Here is a 20132-nt window from a genome sequence, read left to right on the forward strand (position 1 = left end):
TCTCACCCACTTCGAGCACGCTTTCGACGGTAAGGTGGAGCAATCGTTCTGGAACGACATTTTCTTAGAACATGGCGCCAACGGCTCCGGAGGCGTGACAATGGTGTCGGGGTGGATCGGCACCTTTTTTCTGTACACCACGGAGAAGTTGAACTCGGGTGCTCTAGGCGAGCCCAGCGAAACCGAGAACACGTCTGGCTTTTATCAGGATTCCCCAGTGAAAAGAGCCTCAGATAGCCGGTATCGTCAAGTCATCGATCCTAACGACTTTCCAATGGGGTTGAGCGAGACGCCGTTCAAGTGGAAGTACTTCAATGAACAGATTGAAATGTTGCTGCAAGGAGGGCTAGTCGGCGTTATCTACAACCATGAAACACATGCCGTGGCTCCTCACGTGGGCTGGCTGATCACAGAGGCCAAGTCTGAGACCAACCTTAGTACACCACCTTGGTAATGTAGATTTTAAGTGTTAACGGTACTAGTTGGAACACATATTCCATACGGGATAATGGAGATATAAAGTGTTACAGCTTTTGGTCGGAATACGTAGCAGAATACTGTAAACAAAACACAAGTAAGAAGGTTCAGGAATACGATAGTAAGAAGTTAACCAGCAATTAACATTGTTGTAAGGGCTTCGATTCCGTCACTTTCGAGCAGAAAAAATAATGTTGCACCCAAGTTCTAAGCTGGATACATCAGTATGTAACAGTATTTGAGCTATCATACACTTTCCAGATGTGTTGGGTACATTCCTCACCACGAACTCTTCACTGAAGGTAAAGGCATCATCACAAGGGATTTGACTACCAGTACGACAATTCTGACCAATGTATTAATTACCAGGCTCAAAGTTTCGACAATGTACTGTCTAAATATCTCTTCATTTAAGTACCTCCGAAGCAACTTTCGATATCAGCGCGACCTGTTCGTGGCGCACCTACCCTACAAGGCTTGAATTCTTGCAAGCAAAGACCCTGCAATTTGCAAATACTTTGGAGGACCAGGTGCCAAAGAGAATGAAAAAATCGGGTGTCGGAACAAATCATGATCCTCCAAACTCTTCTTAGCGTTTAACAAAATTGTCCATCAGTGATGCTGGGAGCGCCAAGTTAACATCCGTCGCGATTGCCTGTCAGACAGCAAACAGGACACTATGAGAGACTGAATTTGCAGACATGCAATTAGCGTAATGCTCAGACAGTCGTATGTCGATGATGCTGTGAGCAACCCCACTTTAGTAGAAATTTATGAACAGAGCTGCTCATCAACTGAAGCCAATCTGAGCGCACGTTGAATGCATCAATGAATCGGACAAGCTGGCAAAGTGACCTTGAGCAAGCTATGCCTGAGTAGAAGCATTGGCTTAGCCACGGAAAGGACTCGACATTTGTGTTAGAGGAATCAGTGAACAACCATCTGCAAATGCAAAAGACTACTCCTCAACATGTGCAAAAATGAGGAAAATTTGTCTTATAATAGCAAGGCAAGCAGACTCAGCAGGTAACTGTAAAGGATCATTGTCAAAACAGCGTATCCGAAGCATGTTGGTCATTGAGGATTCACCTTTTAGGCTTTGTTCTATACTACTGCGTGAGAATTCAGAAACTTTTGCAGCAGCGGCCCGGCAGTTCTCCACACACGAAAAATATTCCTCCACTACAGCAAAAAGAGGAAGCCAGTGAGACTGACATACAGGACTATCCAAGCATAAAAACCACTAACAACAACTATTTAAAGCGTGATTAAATCGAAGAAAGCCTTCAGACGTTCAGGAAGAGGATAACATTCATAAAATAGTCTACCTTCCATTGCACCACGCGTGACGGATGTTAATATGCCATACTCGACTGGCTCTCCATCCACATCAGCTGGCAACTCAGGAACAGCAGAAAGACGGCGACTTGGAAAAACGAAGCTGACATAGGCTTTGCATTTCTAACATGTTCAAAATAGTCAATGATTAAAAACCATATTTCGGAACCAAAAATATAATTGAATCTACATCTTACAACGGATGTCATCAATTTACAGAAGCTAATATTGCAGTCACTCTTGTATTGACATACTTGTTCTTCTGGCTTTGTAGGATCCAGGAATACTTGACCGTCATGAGTAACCCCGCAGCTAACAGCAGCTGTTAATAACGAATCAAAAATAAGAATGCCGGAGTTCCACGTTTAAACGACCAAAATACAACGTCGCAAACGAGCAGGTACAGGCAGGTGAACAGAAATAAGGCAGAATAAAATAAGGATACTGGGTATAAATTCAATATGCTATTCATAACACAGAAAAACATGATAGATCAATTTAACAATGGCATAGAGGTAGGGAGGCCGTACAGAGAAGCCCGTTGAGGGGTATGCCAGCATCAACAAGAGCCGCACATGCCGCGTTCATAGCACACGCCAGTAGCTGGACCATTCATAGTTAAGTGCTCTCACTTGGTTGACAAGAAAGAATCCAACAAAGTGAATCATCCTGCAGTAACAAAAACGGAAGAGCAGTACCTTACTTACTCCTGCATGACCCTTGCGCAATAACGTCCATATCCATACTACCCCCTTACTAATTTTTTAGGCCGATTTCGGGTGGCAGATACAATCTTCCCTGTATAAAAAGCATCTTTAAAATTCAAAATTATGGAATAAGGATACAGATCCATCATCATTGATAACCTGCAAAGCAAACCAGAGAGTAGGTAAGTAATGAACCCTGCTCAAAAACACAGCAGTAAACTGCGCAGGTTTAAAATTAAGCACTGCTTAAGTCTCAATTGCAAAATCATGCGCTCTTCTAGATCTCGTATCCAGGCAAAAAAAAGCTTTCCATTCATTGAAAGTCACTAGTACGCTCAACACCTTGGACAAACTGCTGTACCCTATTCACACATTTGACTTTACCTGGAGGATGACGGAAATAGCGGTGTTGGGGTGCAGAGCAGTCAGTATGATGTATTCAAGCGACCTTCTCACTACAACTTCAGCGTCTTTCTCATAGGACCCTGCCAGCAAAGAACAGAACTATTTGGGGTAAGCATCTACAAACATCTGAAGATGAAACAGACGCGAAAGATAACCCAAACCAATTAAGAAAATGCGTTGGATGATATTCACATGCAAACACCGGTGTACAGACCAAAATTGTAAAGATTGCACAAAACTTATGCTAGCCGGGGAACCTAACATCATCGATGAACTTCGAAAATCTTCATCAGCGACTAAATTAATAATGCGAATCTAACAAATAAAATATTTGCAATGGTGCTATTGGATGCTGATGTTCTTGCTGAGAAATTGAAGGACGAAACATTTAAGAAAATCCAGAGGATGGAATCGAAGCCAAAGAATACCAGACAAACCACTCTTGGCCCTCCACACAACTTCAATAATGGCGCGCTCAGCGTTCTCCTTCTTCATCGCAGCAGGTTTAGGACCGTACACAGCAGCCAAAACCGTAGTGTTTTCTGATATCAAACAAAATCCGTTGGCCTCGAGACATGTTCATAAGAAAATGAACAACTTCTAAAATTTCTTAACAAGCCTCAAACAATAAGAACAATCAAACAAGAGGCTGTAAAGAACAGGGATTAGTGATTGCCACGCAGAGAGTTGGTGTATTTATTAGCCACGCTGTAAAATATATTTATGAACATTAACATCTTCAAAACAATGCCATCAAAAGGGTTCTGTAGAAATTTCGAATTAGTACGCTAAAATGTTTACTGAACTCCTATAGCTCCAGACGAATAAAATGCAACTATACCTTCATTGAATACCAAAAATGAAACGAAATCAAGCAAACTAACTCCTCTAAAAGCTAAGAAACCCGCTGGTAGAACAATCAGCTTTTTGCGAGAACACTCCACACTTCCACAAGAAACAAATCGAATATCTCGCAACCTCCATTCCCATAGGTTTCCATCCTCAAAATCGCAACCAATTTCCTTCCTCGGTACAATGCCGAACCGACGGTGCACTTAAAAATAAATGCATTTCATGATCTCAGCAATCAAGCCCAACCTACACTAGCGAGAAATCCAACGACAAAGCTAGCTTTCAGAAAACAGCAATCAGGAATTACCTTGCGACCAGGTAGCAGATCCGTGAGCTCGGGTTAGCAAACCACGCGAAAGTGACAACGGCCGAAGCTGAGAAGCGGACCTTCCATCGGCCCGTTCCGCAACGTTGAGCGAGGGCGCAGCTCCCACCTCCACCTTCGCCATCACCATCGCAACCTCGTTATCGCAGTTAGAATTACACTCAGCCACACCCTTGGAGGCCAAACTACTGCTCCAAAACCCTAATTTCCCTAAACCCGCTAATATCGAATAGTCCGTGGAAATTTAGTATTTGACTCTACATTGCCAATTTAAAAAGCCATGAACCATGAGTTTTAACATTGCCTTGCCTTTTTGGAAGACGAGTCCCATTCAATTACGGATTAGAGTATACAAATATTTGGTTTTGGAATTGTTCAACCCATTTGGTGTGTATGTGTATTATATTGTATTATATAATCATTTGCAATTCAAGAATAATATTCAAAAAATTATAAGATACAATTTAGTTACTAAATTTGATTATTAGAGATATCAATTGAAATTGTATGTAACATGATTACATGTTAATTTAGTAAATTTATAAATAAACTATAATGAAATTATGCATGTTTGATTTTACTTCTTAACAAACCATATTTCTATTTTCATATGTCGATAAATTTAGTATGATATTTTTACCAAACCATATTCCTATTTTCATATATCGATAAATTTAGTATGATAGTTTTACCAAGAGCAAGTACTTCCTAAAATTTTACTTCATTTAACCACTCATCTTGTATCCATTAACCCTTAAATACATGCCAATTATATACATGTATGTGAATAAATATATATATATATATATATATATATATATACACACATAAAATTTTATGATTAACTTTTGAATATATAATTAACTTGTGATTATTATTATTTTTTTTCTAACATATGATTCTCTAAAAATCACCAATATAAGTTATCTTAAAAATAAAATTACAAAATACTATAAAATTATTTTTAAAAATTTAATTAAAATTATATATATATATATATATATATATATATGTGTGTGTGTGTGTGTGTGTGTGTACAAATTTCTTTTAAGTCACAATATGTTTTGAGAGTTTCTTCAAAAATGTAAAATTCATTCATTGTAAAATATAACACATAAAACTTTCTTTAATTTTTTATGTGAGAGTTTCTTTAAAATGTTTACACTTGATAATGTTTAGTTTCAATTTGATATTATTATTTGATACATATTTGTTTCCTGGGCCTACAATGTGATTTGATTTGATTTGATTTTTTGTAGTTATATTTATTATTTTCTTTAGAATTTTTATGCAATACAATTGAATAATCTGGTTCAATTATTCTCTTGCTCACCCTCTCACTCTTTCTCTCCATATCCACACATAGAAAAATATTACTTCGAAGGAATATTAATTTTAGAGCTGGTGGTCCATGTTTGTATACAACCTAGTCATCAAAGATGTATACAAATCAATCATCAATATGTTAAAATAATACCAAATTATGCAAAGCCCAAATGTTCGATACACAGACTACATTTTTTACTGTATAAAATTAATTCCATTTCAATAAGTTAACGGTTAAGTATTCCATAAAGGTACATAAAGCCACATTATTTCCGAAAAATTGAAGAATATTAAAAAACAAAATACAAAAATAGTCAAAATCAGATGGATGGATGGATGGCTGAATAGATGTATGGCTGAATAGATGTATGGCTGAATAGATATACGGATGAATAGATGGTTTGTGGAAGATTTAACCTATGAATTCATCCATCCAACGTCGGTTCCACAAATCTAGAGCAATACGAATGAATGGAGCAGTGCGCGGAGACCAGGGGGAACACGTCCCCTTACCATATGGACATTATCTGCTTCCCCTGTCGAGCCTTTCGTTACTACAGGTGGTTACTGGAGTCTGTGCATATTCGATTGCAAGCTATGGCGCACATCGTCCCGGCGCCGGCTCTCCGCACCTCCGTCACACGTCTGGAGCTTCGCGCTCGTAGCAACAGCACGCAAGACTCAACTGCGCAGGTGAGGAGCCTCCCAACGAACCAGGTATCGCGAATTGTTTCCCAGAATTTGCTTAGCTCTGCGGCTGAGTTTAGAGCGTTCGTGAGTAGCAGAGGGAGTGTTGGTGATGGAGTGAGACGCTCCAGAGGGGCCGGAGTGTTTGAAGTTCGCGCAAAGATTGAGGTAGACCCGAAGCTCGGTGTGTCGGTGTATAAACCCGCATCTTACGAGACTTTGGTTGCTGACGCTGCGAAGTCACTCAGCTATGGCCTGGAAGATGGTTTGAAACGGCTTGAAATTGACTTTCCGCCGCTGCCGAGTTCGGTGTCTGGATACAAGGGCGCGTCGGATGAGTTTATTAATGCTAATATTCAGCTCGCTCTGGCGCTCGCGCGCAAAGTCCATGAACTCCGTGGAATTTCCTGTCGCCTAGTTTTTCCTGACAAACCGGAGAAGCGGAAGGCGGTGAGGTCTTTTGGATCGGCCATTGAGATGACAGGCTGTGTCTCTGTGGGATGCCTTGACGACGTGCCCGGTGGCGCGGGAAAATCCCTCTGGGGAAGCGTCCGGAATGCTTTTGATTTTGATTTTGGCGAAGATGTTGAAGGAAAGTTTGAGTCGTCCCAGGAGCCCGGATTGTGCATAGTTTTGAATTGCAGCACGGCGGAGCTTCCGGCCGTTGAGGAGTACGTGAATTGCTTCTGCAAAGATACTCCCGTTGTGCTTTTCAACCTTGAGACCGACACCCTGCGTGCCGACCTTGGATTACTTGGATTCCCTCCCAAAGATTTGCATTATCGCTTCCTGGCGCAGTTCCTACCTGTATTCTATGTTCGGATCCGAGATTACTCAAAGAGTGTCAATGTAGCACCATTCATCCTAAATTACAGTGGAGCATTGCTTCGAATGTATCCCGGACCATGGCAGGTAATGCTTAAGCAAACAGATGGATCGTATGCCTGCGTGGCTGAGGCGCCAGAAAGGTTCACTCTTGGACAAACAAAAGAGGAATTGCTAATCTCGTTAGGATTACAGGAAGTAGCTGGCAGCACCATGGAGTTCCTGCGTAGAGGATACAAGACAGCGACGTGGTGGGAAGAAGACACGGAAGAGGAAGAATCCGCTGCGTGGAGGTCTTAATAATTTTCTGCACCAGCTCGTCGATTTTGCACCGATGCAAGCTTAGCGTTCTGAGCCTTATTCAGTAGGTGTTGAGTGTCGCTGTATTATAGGTAGCCGCTCGTAGTGAATAGATTGTTTGAATGGCTTACGAAGTGGAAGTGATCTGCAGAGTATTATCGATTTAATCTACAAAAATATTTAACTATCATCATTTTCATGATGTAAACTTGGTAAACGAGAGTAGGAGACATGATGTTTCACGTTGTACTGTACCCTTCAAGAAATGAGAAAAGAGAGATTGCACCTCGGCACTTTGTAGATTATTTCCACATTTATATGGAAAGCTTTAAGTCTTGAGCTTAGCAATGGACGAGAAGAAAAGTAGTAATGCTGTCTCTCACCAAAGGTTCAAGCCTGTTGTGTCTTTAGGAACAAGTCGAGGCAATTACTACTAGTTATCACGCAACACTGGCATAGATTGCCGTCGAATCCGTCTAGTAAATTACTACTGTACTATCAAAATAATTGATTCTACTTAGTAAGATTTGAATAACAACTATATTGAAGGGGTTATGCAAAGTTCCGATGAACAGTAAACAGCCACGTTCATTGCACATACTGTTTGCACTACGTAAAGTTTGTGCGTGAATATGAGAACCGGAGACCAGTGATTGCTACCCTAAACCAGACAGAAGTTGAAATTGTGAATTCTGCTACAGTGTCATTCTCTACTTTCAAACAATTTTTGTGTGCTTAAAAGAAATTAGTAGAATTTGGAATGCTATGGAATGACGTGACCTTACGGGAAAGTATTGGATTCAAATCTTTGTTGAGATCTGATAAACAAACATTTTAAAATATATAAAGTAATTACCCCAAGGGTGATGAGAATAGTTAAAGAAAAGAAAGTATTCTCATGAAAAATCCAATATCTCAAAACAATACAAAAAGATTTGATAAATTAATGGATGTTTTGATTACAAGATTGACAAAAAATTTGGTAAGTATACTCTACATTTTCTACCTGGTCAAGATACATATGAATATCGTGTTGTCAATGGAACAGAATTCTTCGACAATTTGGTTGTTCAGCCTCACAAATCTTACCAATGGGAAACTCGCCTTACAAGTTAAGATACGTGTCTTGCAAAGTTAACACATTTTTTAGGTCCTATAAGACATTGCCATATAGCTCCTAGTTAAGAGTATATATAGAGGCAAGAATGAAACCTTCTTTACTCTTATTAATGTCTTTTTAGTCTTTAGTCTTGTTTCAAGACTTTCTAGTCTTCTTATCTTTGACAATAGCTATTTGAGTTTAATATCATATCATCTTTGAGTGACTTTTCAATTCTTTTGAGTGCTACAAGAGTGTATTAAGGATTTATTTTTTTGAGATTCATATCTTTGACACAAATTATATCATATGTTTCATACATAGATCTATACAATTCTATCAAAAAAACTTCCAAATGGTTTAATATTAGATCACATTGTTTAAAAAAAGATGAAAATCATAATAATGTTGAACTAAAAAATAATATTTTAATAAAATTAACTTGTAATCTCAAAGTTGAATAGCTTTGAGATTGAAGTTCAATTACCAATTGTATTTGATTGATGAATCCTCAAAACTTTGATCTTGTACCATCAAACTTCTCAGATAAGATAATTCTTGATTTTTTAATACTTGAATGGTGTTCCACTATAGGAGAAGGGACAAAATTTTGTGCAAGTGTTGAAATGGCTCCAATCATTTCTATATCTCTACTTTTTGTCATTCTTGTTCTTTTTTATAGTGGTAAATTAAGTCAATGCATTGCAAGTATTAACTTTTTCAATTATCATTGCACTTGTGCCATTGCATCTTTCATTTTGATATGCTCTACCATAATACTACTAAGAAGAAAAGAGATATCTAATATTACTTAAGACAAGTAAAAAAAAGAACTTAAAAATAGAGAAATATTTAAAAAAATATCAATTTAAAAGACAATAATCTACAACTTCTAATATGCTTATGTCGTATTAAGAAAAAGAAGTAATCCACTTTTAAATAAGAAAGAATAAAGCTTTGATATTATAAGTATATTTTTGTCAATTTTTTAAAAATAAGAATTTGATGAAAATAAATAAATAAATGAAACTTTTTCAAAGAAGTATGATAAAATAGAAATAAGGATATATATATATATATATATTAAAAAGAAATTGAAATGACTATTGCCAAAAGACAACCAAACTAAAGACTTTTGAAACTACACTAGAAACAAGAAAGGAATTGATAAGAATAAAAAAGGCTTCATTCTTGCTTATATACATACTATCTACCTAAGAGCTATGTGGCAATATTCTATAGGACTTCCAAAATATATTGACTCTACACAACATGTATCTTAACTTGCAAGGCAAGCTTTTTATATGGATGCCATATAATTTGCTTGTTTTGCAAGCTATCAACATGTATAGCACATAATTAATTTGTTGACCAAGTTTTTAACCTACTAATCAACTAAAAATATATATAAATTCAAAAAAATATCTATAAAGCTTCTAAGAAGTTTTTTTAGAAGATATTATGAATTTAATCTATTTTTACCTACTTTTATCTATTCATATTACTTTTATTTTTTTAGAAATATCCTTGAAAAAGTCATTAGATTATTATTAAGTATATTATACAATATCTCAAATAAATCCAAAGCTATTGTTTATATTACAAAGCTCAATTTGCAATGCCATGATTGATTAGTTATGTAGGTGTAAATTTTAATAGCAATCTGAATGACAAAAAAAATTGCACTAATTTTAATTATATACTTAATTCTACTGCAATGGCTTGAGGTAGTCACAAACAAGTTGTATGACAACATCAACCATTATTGTTGAACTTATGACACTTACTAAATCAACCAAAGAGACTATATGACTTTGTTGACTTTTGTATTTTCTTGATGCAGCTTAAGAACTTTCCATTGTTGTGTTTTGTAACAATCAAGCTATCATTGCTTTAGTTGTAAATCTAAAAAATCATCATTAAATAAAACATATTAATATAGAGTATTTTGTAATTTAAGAATACATCACAAACAAATATATTTACGCTAATAGTTATTTGGATAATATGAATAAGTAGAAGTAAGTAAAAGTAGGCAAATTTGATAATATCTTATAGAAAAGCTTCCTAAAAGCTTCATAGATGTAATTCATCTTTGTACGTGTTTAAAGGTGTTTAATAGATGTGAGCTAAAATAAACCTTTATTAATTAGAAGTTTATTCTAATTCATAACAAGTGAATTAACTATGTGAATTTTAGAAGTTATAGTTTTTAATTAAATTCTAATCAAATCACTCTTCATTTATTTTTTTAATAAATCCAATTAATTAGCCAAAATTCTATTACCAACTCACACTTATAATTAATAAGTCACTTGATAAATTCCATGCAAACAAAAAATCCTTATTAATATAATATATTGTAATTTTTATTTTATTTATTATCTTATTTTTATTTTTATTTAATTCAAATTCATCTATTGACAAAAATTCATCCTTGAATAACAATTCATTATTGAATAACATTTCATCTAATACTTCATCCATGTTTTAAAATTCATTCTTGATTGCAAATTTCATCCAGATTGTTTCATCCAAATTCAATTTTATCCTAATTAAATTTTATCCTAATTAATTTCTTCTTAACCTAGAATCCTTTAACAAACTTGAAATCACCTTGCCGCCTTTCGATTGGTAATGACCGATTCGATCCTTGCCCTCACAGCGCTCCCTCTTCTTCAGCCGCTGTTGCTGGCTACTATTACTTCTTGTTGGATTACCGCTATTCTGATACACATGGATGTGCCCTTTGACTTTACTAGTGAATCTACGATGCCCAGATATTTGTACACAGAAGGGAATTAGCTAGCAGTCTAAAACATTGGATGGCAGTACTTCTCTTACCTAGATCTATACCCTTTCCAACGGTTACGATCTTGTATTGAGGATACTAACTCGTACTCAACAACTCAGTAAATAATTTGAGCATGGGCAAACTGAATCAATAGTTGCTTGGACACCAACCATGAATCTTCTTGCAATTCTATAGTCGCATGTGTTTTGAACGACAGGACGCACACTTTGTTACGCTGCGATACAACTTTTTTCAACTCGCTCTTGATGCACTTCGTTTGTCTTTGTTCAGAATCCTTGCATTGTTATCAAGGGAGCTCATTAATTGGAGCTCAAGCACAATTCTGTGGCCTTTGATTTTTTTACTAGAAGAGGTACGACATGATCACTTATACAGAGAATCTGTAAACGATAACAAGCAAGGCTGTGTCGTTATAGATAATGACTCGTTACTACCTCAATCGTTCAAACAAGGTGACCGTCGGGCCCAAATGCACAATCAGACATCCACAAGAATCCCATAGAACCACAAGAAGAATTCCTTGATCACACTAGGTTCTGGAACTCTACACTAATCACAAAAAGAATAAGGAGCTCCATTGCAGCACTTCAACTGAATAAAGAGCAACAAAAAATGATCGCCGCCATTGTGATCTAAGTAAGAACAATCAACCAGCACCGCAATGGTTTGCAACAAAAAATAAGAGCACAAATGGATTACATGAAGAATTTAGACACCGCAACGACTCTGCCTTCGGAACTCCTTTGCTGCACTAGCGATGCGGTCCACTCTGCCCCTTTGGAGCTCAAAATCAGCACACAAATAAAAATAAAAATAAATGTAAAGTGGGCTTCAAGGAGCAATGGCATCATTGCTAGGACTATTCTAGTGCCACCGTGACTCCAACACAATACACCCTTATTGATTTCCAAGCTTGCTCTAGTTATTTGCATTCCACCTTTTAATCTTCACCGTAGCACCGCCACAGCAACACTGTATTGTAAAAATAACATACGCAGAGAAAAATTTCGTTGCCGTCCATGCTTCCTTGCTCACCAACAAGCTGCTGCACCGCAGCGCTTCAATGGCACCATATAATCATACACAGAAGAAAAATAAATAAGAGAGTACTGCTGCACTATAGCACTCCCATACAGAAGGACATAGAGCAAAACTACATCGAACGCATGTAATGCCAAAGAGGAGGGAAATTGCCTTCGCACCACAAGTAAAACCACGCTGTCATAGGAACTAGGAAGAAGAACAATACCGCCACCGGCGGAATAAGAAGCAATTGAGCAAAAAAAAAAAAAACAAAAAAAAAAAAAAAAAAACAGAGCCGAGAGGATCACCGCACAGCAGCCTACTGCAATAGACTGCTCCAAAATTGCTCCAGCCACACAGCCATAGTACCAAGGAAGTAAGGCTGCACCGTAGCACTTCAATGAGAAAAAACAATGTCGAAACAAATCGGTCCAAGATGCGAAGCATACACCGCAATAAAATGCGGAGCTCCTAAACTCAGTATCAAGGCTAAAAACGCTAGAGAGATTTTTCTGTCCCGAACTGCAGCTGAATCAACACAGCTGCAAATCAGAATCAGCAAGGACATCCTCCACGAAGCACCACTGCAATCCTTCTCATTATAGGAGTATATCTTTAGTGTCACAACGTCTCAATTCAAGCTGAAATTGCACACAAGAAAAAACATCCAAATGAGTCAATTCAATGATTTATAGTAGATTGAACACTTGGCCAACAAATTAGTCACAGATTGTACATGTTGGTAGCTTAAAATACAAGCAAATTGTGAGGTGCATATACAAGAAACTTGTCTTGCAAGTTAAGACACATATCTAATAAATTAGATACGTATTGGAGGTCCTATAAAACATTGTTATATAGTTCTTAGTTATTTTGTATATATAGAGGCAAGAGCGAAGTCTTCTTCACTATTGTTAATTCTTTTGTTGCTTCTAATTTAATTTCTAGAGTCTCTAATTTTTTAGTCTTTTAAAAATAGCTATTTAATTTCTTTTTAATATAAACATAATTTTTTATTTCTATTTTATCATCTTTCTATGAAAAAAATTCTACTTATTTATTTGCTTTCATCAAATTCTTATCCTTAACAAATTGATAAGAATGTACTTATAATATCAAAGTTTTGTCTTTTTTTGATTAAGAGTATATTATCCCTTTCTTCTTAATAAGACATAGGTGTATTAGAAGTTGTGGATTATTTACTTCTAAATTGATATTATTTTCAAATTTTCTTTTGCTTCTCTCTCCTCTCTTCTACTTATCTTAAGAAATTTTAGACATCTTTTTTTTTATTATATAATCATAGCAGATCTTGCTAAATAAAGAATACAATGGCATAAATATAAGAATAATTTTGAAAGTTAATACTTGCTATGCATCAACTCAATTTACTACCACAAAGAGCAATAATATTGGTAGAGAGTAAAGATATAGAGATGATTGGAACTGCTTCAATATCTACACCAAATCATATTACTTCTGCTATTGTGAAACATTGTTCAAGCATTAGAGAACCAAAAGTTGTCTTGCTTGAGAGGTTTGATGGCTTAAGATCAAAATTTCAAAGATTCATCAATCAAATATAATTTGTGATTGAACTTCAATTCCAAAGCTATCCAATTTTAGGATCATAAGTTAGGTTTATTAGAATAATACTTTTAGATTTTGCATTATCATAGATTTTATCTTTTTTTAAATAATATAATTTAATATTAAATAATTTGAAGATTTTTTTGGTAAAATTTTAATCTATATATAAAAAATATGATATAATTTATATTATAACCAATAAGACCTATATTTTCCATTAAAAAAATCAATATGTAATGTTATATGTTTCACAATTTTGAAACCTAAGAACAATTCTCAATATTGTCCAAAGAAGTGAAACAACTACAAAATGAAAAATATGACTATCAAAAAAGATAATATGCCAAAAAATAAGTTTGTCCAATTATAATAGGAATTGTGCAACTAGAAACTTATACAATAACCAATGAAGGTCCTATTCTTTCCTCAAAATCCTCTCTTTATTTTAAAATAGATGTTAATTTATAATCTAAACATTAAAAAACCTCTGCTTTGCTAGATTTAGGAGCCTCAACTTGTTTCTTAAATAAAAAGATATAACATATCTTTAGTAAAACAAAATTAAATATATTCATGTAAAAATTATAGATGGTCATTTATTATCTTTTGGAGATATTACTGATAAAATCTTTTGTGTAGAAGTAATAATTAATGGTAATAGTAGTTATATAATATTTAATATAATTAAATCTCTTTTTAATCCAATTATTTTAGATTTATTGTGGTTAAGAAAATATAATCCTCAAATAGATTAAATATCTTGTAGTCTTGAATTTTTTAAGAATATAACTAAAAATATTATTAATAAAATAAAAAGTCATAAGTTTAGTACAATCAAATCCTTATTTATAGGTGCAAGAACTTTCTTGTATGCTTCAAAGAAGAATCACCTTATGTTATTTATATTACATTTGTTTCTAACAATAAAAAGTCTTCAAGTTGCATTTTAAGCCAATATCAAGATTATCAATATATCTTTGGAAAAAAAATTAAAAATTAAAATTAAAAATTCGTTTTGAATATTGTATGTATGATTATTGACCTTTAAGAGAGAACTCAACTACTATTTGAACTAATCAATAGTTTATCACAAAATATGTTGGTTAAACTCAAGAAAAATATTGAAGAGAACTTAGCCAAGAATTTCATATGTTATTTTAAATCTTTAGGAGGAGCTTTTATCTTGTTTGTGAAGAAAAAATATAGATCATTACAAATGTGTGTAGATTATTAAGGACTTAACAAGATCACTATCAAGAATAGATACTTTTTATTTTTTATATTTAAATTTCTTAATTAATTTAAATAAGCCAAGATCTATACAAAAATAGATAGAATAAAAAATAAAATGAATATATATATATATATATATATATAAAATTTCTATTTTTATTTTATTAAAAAAATTGAAGCTATTAAGATTTTTTTTTTTTTTTTTTTTTTTTTTTGCACTAATTTTATATTGCGTTGACTTCTTTCAGCCATTTTTTGATCCATTTTTAATAATACATAGATACATCAAACCTTACTTTAGCTACTATTTTATCACAAATAAGAGTAAATGATAAACTTCATCTAATATCTTTTCATTTACAAAACATTTTAGTAGTTGAAATCAACTACAAGATCTATGGTAAAGAACTTCTTATAATTATAAATTTATTTCAAGAGTGGTGTCATTATCTAAAAGGTGCTTTTAACATAATCACTATATATATGAATCTCAAGAATTTCAAGTATTTCATATCAACACAAGTTTTAAATCATTGCCAAACTTGTTGGAACATGTCTTTGTTAAGATTTAAATTCAAGATTACTTATTGATTAAAAAAATAACAAGGATTATTAGATGTCATTTTTAAATGATCTTATCTTGTATCAAATGAAAGAGATACAGCTTTTGATCAATAACAAACCATCTTTTTGAAGCTAGAGCAATTTTATCTTTCAGCATTGAAATCAATATTAATTATTAATTCAATTTTTATTAAATAAAGCTAGTCCTTTGAACTTCTTGTTTGTGATATTAAATAAAATTCTTCAAAATCTCATGATACTTCTAAGTTTGAATTCAAGAACAGTCTATTTTATTTCAAGGAACATTTATATGTTCAAGAAAGTGAAGCACAATTATATGTTCTTGAAATTCTTTATGACTTTTCAGTAGTATGACATTTTGGATGCAACATGACTTTGGAGTTAATATCCAAAGATTTTTGGTGGCTTGAAATTTGGAAGGCAATCAAAAACTTTGTACAATTATGTAATGTTTATTTAAGATCAAAAACTCCTCATCATTGATCTTACAAACTTCATCAACCATTACTTATTTCTAAATGACCATAGTCTTTTGCTTTTATTGATTTTATGACAAATCTTTCAATATTAGGTTCCTATGACTTTATTTTTGCAATAGTAGATTATTTCACCAAGATGGCATATTTTGTACTATGTATAAAATCTATCTTAGATAAATAAACAACTAAGTTTTTTCTTGACAACATCTATTGTTATCATGGATTGTCTAAAGATATTATATTGAATAAGAGGATTCAATTTTTATTAAGATTTTAGGTTTTTTTTTTAAGATTCTAAAAATGGACATAAAACTATCTTTAACTTTTCATCCTCAAATTGATATATAAATGAAGTGCATAAATCAAATTTTGAAGTAATATTTGAGGTGTATCATCAACTATCAATAAGATGATTGGATAATTTTTAAACTATTAGTTTAATCTATTTATAATAATATAATACATTCTCCTACGCAAAAAATATGTTTTTTTGAAAATTATAATTATCATCAAGAACTTGATGCTTTTGACTTTTAAAAAGTTGATAATCCTATGGCAGATGATTTGATAAATTCTTTATTTGAGCTACATACAATAATGAAGACATATCTAAAAAAAGTTCAAGAACAAAAAAAGATCAATGGTGATGTCTATTACAAGGAATAAATTCAATTCCATAATCACAATAAAGTATGGATACTTTATTATAATGTCAAGACTATTCACTTTTGTGACAAGTCAAACTAAGACTTAGACCTAAGGTGGCGTAAGCTTAGATTGAAATATCTTCTTTATTGGTATGGATACAATATTAGTAAATGTATATGGGAGCCAACAAAGAATTTTATAAATATAGTAAAAAAGGTCAAAATCTTGTCATCAATAACATCTATCAAAACCAAGATGAGGAGTCAAATAAATCATTCTTATTAAAAAGATATTCAATGAAGGTTGCATTCCATCTTCTATCCTTTATTGAGATTTCTTTGTATTAGTAGCACTAACAAGATGGAAAACCAATAGCCAACAAATTCAATTGAAGAGCTATCATTTGTTGATTTATCAAATAAGACATTGCAATTTTTTTAGCCTTCAAGATGACATAATAGAAATAAGGACCTTCAAGAATAACATATACTTCCTTCAATAGATGACAAGGTACAATGCCTTTGGTATCACGACCTTAAAAAAAACTTCTAATGTTTGGTGATTTTATTGGAGGTAGGAATAATTCTTAATGGTGTTACAAATATTTTGTTTGAAGGAAGTTATGAAGGCCTCACCAACAATCAAATAACAAGATGGTCTTCTTGCCATAGAATGGAATATTATTAACTACCTTTAAAAGAAACAAAAATTACAATATGTAACAAATACAATTTGTTGCATCTTAGGCTTCATCAACATGTAATTATTGCTCCTTCTGGAACTTATTCCTAAAAGAAGGAATAATGTCACAAACATACATATTTATTTTAATAATTATCTAGATAATATGAATAGATAGAAGTAGGTAAAAATAAATAAATTTGATAATATCTTATAAAGAAGCTTTTTAGAAGCTTCATAGAGGCAGTTTTAGTTTTATATGTATCTAAAGTAATTGATAGGTTGAACAATATGTGGTTTATAGTATGTGGCAAATACAATTAGCCTCATCTTGAACTTCATCAACAGATGATCATTGCTTGTCATAGAACTCGTTCTTAGAAAAAGGAGGGAGAAGTGAGACAGAGAGAAAGAGATAGAAGGATGTAGGTAATATTACGGATATATATGTTTATTCCAATAATTACTTATATAATATTAATAAATAAAAATAAATTAAAGTAGATAAATTTAATAATATCTTATAGAGAAGCTTTATAAAAGCTTCATTGATGTAATTTCACTTTTATACGTATCTAAAGGTGATTGGTAGGTTGAACACTTTGCCAATAAGTTAGCCATGTGTCATATGTGTTGGTAGCTTGTGATTCAAGCTAAGCATGTAGCGCACATACAAGAAACTTGTCTTATAAGTTAAGACACATGTCTTGCAAATTGGACATGTGTTAGAAGTCCTATAGAACATCACCACATAGCTCTTAATTAAATAATGTATATAGAGGTAAGATTGAAGCCTTCTTCATTCTTATCAATTCCTTTCTTGCTTGTAGTCTAATTTCAAGGATTTCTAGTTTTATTATCTTTTAGCAATAGCTATTCTAGTTTCTTTTTAATATACATACTTTCTTATTTTTATTTTATCATCTTTCTATAAAAAAAAGTCTCACTTATTTATTTGCTTTCATTGAGTTCTTGTCCTTGAGAAAATATTATGAAAATAATTTCATGGATTTTTAATACATTCATACTAATATGCAAATTGCTGACATTTTAACCAAGTTGTTATTTAATGATGGTTTTTAATGCCTCTGTTATTTACTAGATATCCAACTATTCCATGAAAATAAGTGAGAAGATAATAGAATTTACCATTCTTTGTAGAATGTGTCTGAATGAATAGAAGTATTGGATAAAATATCCATTCATATTCTACATCTAATAGATAGTTTATATATTCATCTATTCTACCTTTGGTTTTTGATTGTTTGTTTATAAGTTGATGTTTATTGTGTTGTTAAAAGAAGTAGTTTGTAGATTTAATTAGAAAGTATTTGTATGTAAGAAAAAAATATATACTATGTATTAAACTCTAAAATCACTAAAGAATTGATATGAGCTGACATACTATGAGTATAAATGAATGAAGATAAGTTTATTATATTATTATATATACTTATAGAGAGTAGAAAGAATCATCTTTTCATTAATCAAAGCACTCATATCAACTCTCAATGGTAATATGATAAATTTGATCTTCTATAGATTCAATTCTAAAATAATAATGTATTTCTTCAAATCATTTATTTATTTATTTTTAATGCTAAATTTAAATATAATCACTCAATAATAATAATAATTATTATTATTATTATTTATTTATTGGAGAGCCATTTTCTTTTTAATATACTTATTTCCAAAATGATCAAAATATTCATATAGAAAATTACAACAAAACAATACTAATTTATTTCAATTTTGTATTTAGTGTCTAAAGACTCATAATGTGTAAAATCCTTTAACAAATAATGTTTTGATCAATTGTTAAAACCTATTTGATAACGTATTGAATTTTCATATAAAAATGGACTTTTTTTGCACAGATAGGTTCATGCCAATGTCCTCCAATCTCTCAATCCAATAGTCAATATTCATGTCCATTTCAGAATCTCTGAGTCCATAGGTACACAATTGCAAAAATGTTTTTAATTTAGATTAGATTAACTAGCACATACATTAATAAACCTACCTTTAGTGCAAACAGAATGAAATTTCCTCTAATCGACCAATAACACTATCAGCTTGATGTTTAGTTTGCTTTGGTGTTCAATTGTAATCACTGGACATTCAATTCTGTAACCCCCATCATCTGCAAATTGACTGTCGCGTTTTCCATCCTTCACAGAATCACAATCGACGATGCTTCGTACCCAAACGATATTGTTCATACCATCCTCAGTTAATACAATACTGCAAGTTAACTGCTCCATCCAATTGTCAGATGTTACAAGTTTATGATACTTGGTAGGTGTTTCCAGTTCCCAATTACTCATAATAAAACTCCCAAAATGGTTCGGATTCTGCACATACTCTAGCATGCCTTCAATGCTTCGTTACATCCAAACAACATGGGCATTGGAACAATTCAACGTAAAAAGCGCATGTGAAGAAACAACTGAAAATGTGCGGATTGTTACAACTGCCATATGTCAGGCTCCCACAGAATGAAGGGAAAGATTTTTAAAAAATAAGAGAGAAGAATAAAAAAGGAAGGTAAGAAAAAATCTTTCCTTCTTTCCTAGACACGCCAAACTGAAAACGATTTGGCAAGAACCATTACAAAAAAAAAAAAAAAACAAAAAAAAAAAAAAAAAAAAATGTGCAATTTCTAGAACGATTCAAGTTCCACAACATATAAACCGTCCCGCAACCAACTTGACCTGTCTACAATATGATCATC

The 20132-nt window shown here is 33.0% G+C and overlaps 2 protein-coding genes and 1 long non-coding RNA gene across 3 annotated transcripts; 1 reads left to right on the forward strand and 2 right to left on the reverse strand.

The window, feature by feature from the left end:
- Window positions 1–813: 813 nt before the first annotated feature.
- On the reverse strand, window positions 814–4249 carry LOC112281407 (exosome complex exonuclease RRP46 homolog). Its single transcript, XM_024517889.3, has 9 exons — window positions 4087–4249; window positions 3356–3469; window positions 2907–3007; window positions 2661–2681; window positions 2346–2418; window positions 2070–2137; window positions 1806–1938; window positions 1567–1659; window positions 814–1132 (listed from the first exon to the last, which is right to left on the reverse strand). Exons 1-9 carry the CDS (start codon window positions 4232–4234, stop codon window positions 1113–1115), a joined length of 771 nt encoding a protein of 256 aa, XP_024373657.1. The 5' UTR covers window positions 4235–4249; the 3' UTR covers window positions 814–1112.
- Window positions 4250–5920: 1671 nt separating this feature from the next.
- Window positions 5921–7547, forward strand: LOC112281911 (protein LPA3). The gene has a single exon (XM_024518937.3). The coding sequence runs from the start codon at window positions 5947–5949 to the stop codon at window positions 7240–7242; it is 1296 nt and encodes a 431-aa protein (XP_024374705.3). The 5' UTR covers window positions 5921–5946; the 3' UTR covers window positions 7243–7547.
- A 4274-nt stretch (window positions 7548–11821) lies between these two features.
- Window positions 11822–12553, reverse strand: LOC149989374 (uncharacterized). The gene is made up of 2 exons (XR_016502774.1): window positions 12488–12553; window positions 11822–12214 (listed from the first exon to the last, which is right to left on the reverse strand). It is a non-coding gene; the product is annotated as an uncharacterized LOC149989374 (long non-coding RNA).
- Window positions 12554–20132: the final 7579 nt, after the last annotated feature.

The sequence above is a fragment of the Physcomitrium patens genome, chromosome 4, assembly GCF_059467195.1.
Source record: "Physcomitrium patens ecotype Gransden chromosome 4, ASM5946719v1, whole genome shotgun sequence".
NCBI lineage: Eukaryota > Viridiplantae > Streptophyta > Bryopsida > Funariales > Funariaceae > Physcomitrium > Physcomitrium patens.